The sequence below is a fragment of the Acanthamoeba castellanii genome (genome assembly GCF_000313135.1).
Source record: "Acanthamoeba castellanii str. Neff unplaced genomic scaffold scf7180000084768, whole genome shotgun sequence".
Lineage (NCBI taxonomy): Eukaryota > Discosea > Longamoebia > Acanthamoebidae > Acanthamoeba > Acanthamoeba castellanii.
This window is the reverse complement of record NW_004457618.1, coordinates 563,409-569,408: the sequence shown is the minus strand read 5'-3', so window position 1 is coordinate 569,408 and position 6,000 is coordinate 563,409. Positions and strand designations below refer to the sequence as shown.

General features: G+C 61.1%; 2 protein-coding genes across 2 annotated transcripts in view; one reads left to right on the top strand and one right to left on the bottom strand.

The window, feature by feature from the left end:
- The window catches only part of ACA1_255770 (uncharacterized protein), a gene marked incomplete at both ends in the record, with an annotated part of 5,291 nt that extends 1,742 nt beyond the window's left edge, over positions 1-3,549 (top strand). The window contains 14 exons of the mRNA XM_004367655.1: positions 112-237; positions 329-387; positions 484-655; positions 817-963; positions 1,151-1,269; positions 1,354-1,424; positions 1,615-1,702; positions 1,900-1,984; positions 2,203-2,346; positions 2,540-2,627; positions 2,771-2,879; positions 3,051-3,211; positions 3,358-3,471; positions 3,528-3,549. Coding sequence (XP_004367712.1) covers positions 112-237; positions 329-387; positions 484-655; positions 817-963; positions 1,151-1,269; positions 1,354-1,424; positions 1,615-1,702; positions 1,900-1,984; positions 2,203-2,346; positions 2,540-2,627; positions 2,771-2,879; positions 3,051-3,211; positions 3,358-3,471; positions 3,528-3,549 — 1,505 coding nt within the window. The remainder of the gene's footprint in view (positions 1-111; positions 238-328; positions 388-483; positions 656-816; positions 964-1,150; positions 1,270-1,353; positions 1,425-1,614; positions 1,703-1,899; positions 1,985-2,202; positions 2,347-2,539; positions 2,628-2,770; positions 2,880-3,050; positions 3,212-3,357; positions 3,472-3,527) is intronic.
- An 845-nt stretch (positions 3,550-4,394) lies between these two features.
- Positions 4,395-5,947, bottom strand: ACA1_255760 (acid phosphatase PHOa, putative; the record flags this gene model as incomplete). Its single annotated transcript, XM_004367654.1, has 6 exons — positions 4,395-4,552; positions 4,666-4,821; positions 4,985-5,097; positions 5,261-5,474; positions 5,585-5,682; positions 5,793-5,947. The coding sequence occupies 6 exons, from the start codon at positions 5,945-5,947 to the stop codon at positions 4,395-4,397; spliced, it is 894 nt and encodes a 297-aa protein (XP_004367711.1).
- Positions 5,948-6,000: the final 53 nt, after the last annotated feature.

The following is a 6,000-nucleotide window of genomic DNA, read 5'->3' as shown; positions in this document are numbered from 1 at the left end:
TCCACCCACCCATCCATCCATCCGTCGTTTGCTCCTCTTCACCCCATTTGGTGTATGTTCTCTATGTATGTGGGTGGGTGGGGGTGTGGGTGTGGGCTTTGGGGAGAGCAGGCATCGTGTCCATCACGAGCCAGCAGAATGGTCTCAAGTTCATCACCTACCCGCCCACGCCCCTCCGCATCTATGACTCAGTCACACGCTCCTCCGATTGGTCGGGGCTCGACTTCGGTCAGGCTGGTACGCCACCCGCGACACTCGCGCCACCCGCCACCCACCCGCCACTCTCTCTGCCATATTTATATATATATATGTGTCTGTGTATGTGTAGACATCACCGTCACCATCTACGGCTACGTCTATGCCGACTACGCCGGCGATGGACTCTGGGTACGTGACCGCATCAATTACCACCCTCCCCCGTCGGCGCTCAGTAATCGATTCGAGCCTCTTTGTCTTTTTTATTTCTGTCTGCACTGCGCGTAGAACGACGTGATCCTGCCGGACGAACCGATCACCGGCGTGACGGTGTGGGACGACGCCAACTTCAACCGCCAATTGGATACGGGCGAGGCCTTTGGCCTAACCGACAGCACCGGCAACTTCAGCATGCTCCTGCCCACGCACAGCCTCAACTTCACCGCTCTCGTCTTCCAGCGTACGTGGCAGCTTGCGCGCGCGCACATGCCCTTCCCCACACACGGGTCGGTGGGGGTGGGGCGGGGGTTATAGTGGAGGGGTCTCACGCCTTGGCTGTTCTGTTTCCGCCCCTTTCGCCTCTTTCGCCCCCCCCACCCTTTGGCGTCTCTCCGCGCACAGTGCCGTACTCGGAGCGCTTGGTGGTGCCCACGCCTGGACCGAGTCCGCTGACACCGGACTACGTACCCATCTTGCCCAACGCCAACGCCGCCCACACCTTCACGGCGCCCCTCTACCCCCTCCCGCTCGTGTTCTCCCTCAGGCCCTGTACGCCCCACCCCTCCCCCCCACCATATCCCCTGCCTCTAGCTGCACCACCTCGATCTCTTCTTCTTCTTCTTCTTCTTCTTCTTCTTCTTCTTCTTCTTCTTCTTCTTCTTCTTCTTCTTCCCTTCTTCTTCGTGGCTCCTCCTCCGCTACTTGTTTGCTTCGTCTCACCTCCTTCCCTTCGCAGACACGATTCTCAACGTGACGTCGGGCCACCAGCTCATCCGGGACAACTACAACGGGGTGATCGACGCCGGCGACACCATCCTCTTCACCTACAACATCACCAACATCCGCTTCCTCTTCGTACGTGCCCCCCTTTCTGAACTCCCCCCTTTCCTCAAGTTCCGATACTCACGGCCGTGAGTTGTGGTGGCTGGTGGGTGGCAGGCCCTCAACATCTACATCACCCTGGTGCCGGACAACAGTCTCCTCCGCGTACTCCGAAGCACCGTCCAGCTGTACCTCCTCCCCATCAACCCGGGTGTGTGTGTGTGTGTGTGTGTCGAGGGTGTGTCGTGTGTCGTGTGTGTCGTGTGTGTTGTGTGTGTCGTGTGTGTGCGGAATTATTAAGCGGGCCGCGTTGTGTGCACCTGCCACTCAATCCTTCGCGGGCCTTCTCTCCCTCACGGCCGCCGCTGCCCGCCACAGGAGCACGGGCGTGCTGACGGTGAATTACGATTACCCGAGCGACGAGACCAAGATCCTGGCCTACATCACCCGGCTCGAGCCCAACGAGGTAAGTCAAAGCAGCCCACCACCGGCCACCATCAGTCCCTCCCTGTCGTGTCTCGTGCCTCGTGCCTCGTGCGTGCGCGTGCGTGTGTCGTGTGTCGTGTGTGTGAGTGCGTGACGTGTCCTTTGGCGACAGTCCGTTCTTCTTACTTTTGTTGCAATCAAACATCACATCACACCACATCACACCACATCATGCAGACCATCACCATCACATTCGAGGCCCAGGTGCGCGTATTCGCGTACGAGTACTCTCGCCTCATCTCCGGATGGCTCAACATCACTGGTATGCGCACCCACCGCCGCCCCTTAGCTCATTTCCCCCCGCCGCCGCTGCCGCCGCTGCCGCCGCTGCAAACCAACACAACGCAACAACGAGTGGTGGTGGTGGCCGCTGGCGGTGGTCGTGGTCGTGGTGGCTGGTGGCGGTGGCGGCTGATGGCTGGCGGCTGGTGGCTGATGGTGGCTGGTGTGTTCTCCTCCTCTCCTCATGGCCCCCTTTAGGTCAGCTCTTCGACGACGTGCACTACCGGTTCCCCAACGTGCTCAATTCGGACCTATGCCTCACCACCTACACTGCGTTCCCTTACGCCCGCCGCCAAGCTGACGACGCTACTGCTCCTGGTGGTGGCGGCGGCGATGGCGATGGTACGTACTACCACCCCTCCCCCTGGGGGGAGGGTCTGGCATGATCCCATTCCACGGCTGTCTTGTCCCTCGCCGTTGGCACGGCCACGACTCATTATCGCCGTGTGGCTGGTCGTGGTCGTGGTCGTGGTCGTGGTGGTCGTGGTCGTGGTGGTGGTCGTGGTCGTGGTGGTTGTGGCTGGTGGCTGCGCAGAGGAGGCCGAGCTGTACGACCAGAACCTGGTGGAGAGGATTCCCGGCAGCACCAGCCAGTACCCGACCAGCGGACGCGAACTGCTGCGGTACGCGCCCTTCGCTCTCCTGGAAAGCTGGTGGGTGTGATGCGGCAGTATCTTGGTCTTCCCGATGACTGATGCATTGATGATGATGGCGTGCCGGCATGGTGATGGCATCGGCGGTGGGGCGGGGCAATGATGGGGGTCAGGTTGTTGGAGACCCTTCGGCTGGACCAGACCAAGAACAGCAAACGCCTTAGCGCCGTCCTGCGCAGGTGGTCCTGCCTGACCTTCAACACCACCGACGACGCGGCTGACGTACACCCCCCCCCAACCTCCTCCTTCCATCGGGGGGGGGCGCTGTCGTGGTTCCTTTTTTGGTGTCGGGCTTCCTCCCGGCCTCCCTCTCGCACTACTGAGTTTTCTATCCATATACTATGTATCTACATACGGGACGTGACGTGGCGTGGCGTGGGTGCTCACATGCAGGAGTTCAAGCTGGTCCTCGACCGCCTGTTCTACTTTGGGCAACTGCCCGCGCCGGGCTTCAGCTGCCCGCAGCCCTCCACCCTCGTAGCCCAACCCTACGTGCAACTCTTTGGCCCCAGCACCCAAACGGGCTACCAGGCCAAGGCCGCTGCTGCCCTCCGGTACACCTCCTCCCCCGCCCGCCACACGACACACCCAGACACACACAGACACACGACACACGAGACACACGAGACACACGAGACACACTCGCTTGTTTTCAGAGGAGCAACGACAATATTTCCACTCACACATCACATGTGGGCAGGGAGGGTAACTTCAACATGTCCGGCTACGCCATCCACTACATGGACACGTACATGGACTTCTACCTCCTCTTCATTCACCTCGAGGACATCGACTCGCACTACTGCCCCTACGTGTACGCGTCCCCCTTCCCCCATCCACCAACGAACCCCCCCCCTCCCTCCCCAATAGGGCACCCACTGGCGGTCCCTGACGCCGCTCGCATTCTCTTTTCGTGCTCTCTTGGCTGGACTGTAAAACAGAACTGCGCCATAAAAGAAGACCACTCGGGAACGGACCCAGCGGCGGCTGCTCAGCCCGTGGTGCGGAGTGCGCCACGAGAAGAGAGAGAGAGAGAGAAGACGAATCGTGTCATCCGCAGCAGCAAGTACCCTATTTATTGGCATGACGATCTGAGTTTAACACACACACCGACTTAGCACGCAGGCGGAGCGATCGATACCCACCACCATGCCGCCAGCATCCATCTGCTGCTGCTGCTGCTGCTGCGCGCCTGTGGTCTGTGGTGTCTAATACTACTACTACTTGGGTACGTCGCTGCCTGCTGCAGCCCTCTCGGACTCTGACGGAGTAGTAGTAGTGCTCCTGTGGCATCGTCCACACCAGCGTAGCGTGAGGGGCGGGGGCGGAAAAGCTGCTAAATGGTGGTGGATAGGCCACACGTACGCGAGGGCGGCACCACCGGTGCTGCTGCTGGTGCTGGTAGTGCGGGAGGCTGCGGCTTGGGAAAGGAGCGGCTGGAAGATGTAGAAGCCCGACACCACCCCCACCACCGCCGTGAGGGCCATCAGGGGCCACGGGGGCAGCCACCGCCCACGCTGCACCTGACTATCAGCGGCACTGCTGCTGCTGCTCGCGGTGCTCCCTCTGGCGGCGGCCGTCCGTTTGGCCGCGCGCAGGAGGCACGATGACGACCGGCTGGCTCGCGTGGCCATGCTCTGCTGGCACAAAAAAGAAAAAAAAGAAAAAAGCTGTTCTTCTTTTGGAAGCGCAAAAACACGGAAGTACTCCCGGAGAGGCTGCACGTGCGGTTGGCTCTCAGAAGGCGGTGGAGTGGGTGAGGGCGTTGTCGAAGGTGTTGCCCTTGGTGTCGTTGCGACCCAGGTTGCCCAGCTCCCAGTTGCTCTCGATGGTGCGCAGGAGCGAGTAGTGGTCGTAGTGCGTGCTGTCGTAGGCGTTGGGGTCCACCATGGGGCCTTTTGCCGGCCACAAAGCCAGAAGAGCAAAGTCGTCAGCCCCCATCCAAAGGGGGGGGGTAGGCAGCAGTTGGAGCGAGATTGGGGGAGGGGGGAGGGTTTGGAGGTTGTACCGAGGAGGAGGGTGTAGATGTGGTTGTCGTGGGAGTAGTCGTCCTCGTCGAAGGTCACCACGAAGAGGGTGCCCTCCACGAAGTTGTTCTCGTGCAGGCGCGGACCCAGGAAGGTCGTGATCCACTTGGCCGCATACCCGAGACCCGTGTTGTGACCTGACACGACACACATTATTAGTAGTATATTGATAACAATAAGGCAAAAGTCACATGGGGGTTTGGGGGGGGGGGCAATGAGGATGTGGTGGCCACGGGATTTGGAGGCGGGGCGGGAACGATGGTGGATGAGGATGATGAAGAATGGGGGGAGGGGGCACACCGTCGTTGTTGATGTTGGGGGTGTAGAAGGAAAAGTGGGGCACGGCGTTGTTCTTGATGTCGACATCGAGCTGCTTCCCGTCCACGATCTTCTGGCAACGCGCCGCGTTGGTCCTATCCCCACACACACCGACACACCGCGCGCAGGGTAAGGGAAAGCCTGTTGTGTGGGGAGTGGGCCGATGGCTCGCCGGCCATCCATCGAGCAGCAGCATCGAGCAGCAGCATCGAGCATCATCATCAGGGAGGAGGAGGAGGAGGAGGAGGGCGTCGGTACCGGACGTTGTCGTAGGACACGAAGGGCACGTGCTTGCGGTAGTAGAGGCCGCCCGCGCTCTCGTTGGTGAAGCACTGGGAGCTGCCCGGGGTCGGGTAGTCCTCGGCGTAGGCCTTCCACGAGAGACCCTTGGCCTCGAGGAGGTCCACGATGTTGCGCGTGTTGATGTTGACCGGCCCGTCATTCACGCCCCAGTCGTTGCCCGACGTGATGGCTGTGCACACCACCACGACGCCGGCCGCCGCCGCCGCCGCCACCACCACACGTGAGTATTTCCGCTGCTGCTGGGTGGCGGGTGGTGGCGACAAAGCGGTGGAGGCGGACCGAGGTAGTTAGGCTGGGAGGGGTGGGCGACGGCCCTGTAGTTGGTCAGGAGGGTGCCGCGCTCCGCGAGCTTCTTGAAGAGGTCGTTCCTGATCACGCTGCACGTGCGTGGCGAACGAGGAGAGGGACACGCAGTGCGTCAGCCCCAAAAAAGAAAAATAGGAAAAGGGAAAGAAATGGCAGAGCGGGGGGGGGAGCGCGCTGGTACTCAACGTAGGGCTGGTTCTCGAGGATGATGATGAAGACGCGATCGAAGTGCTTGCCCTTGGCGGACAGGCTACTCTCGATGGCAGCCGAGGCGCCGAATGCGGCCAGCCCCACCACGACGGTGAGCACGGCCAACAACAGTCGCGATGCCTTCATATGGTGGCGTGTACGTCCGTCCTCTACTACAACGAGCGCGCTTGCAAGAGGCA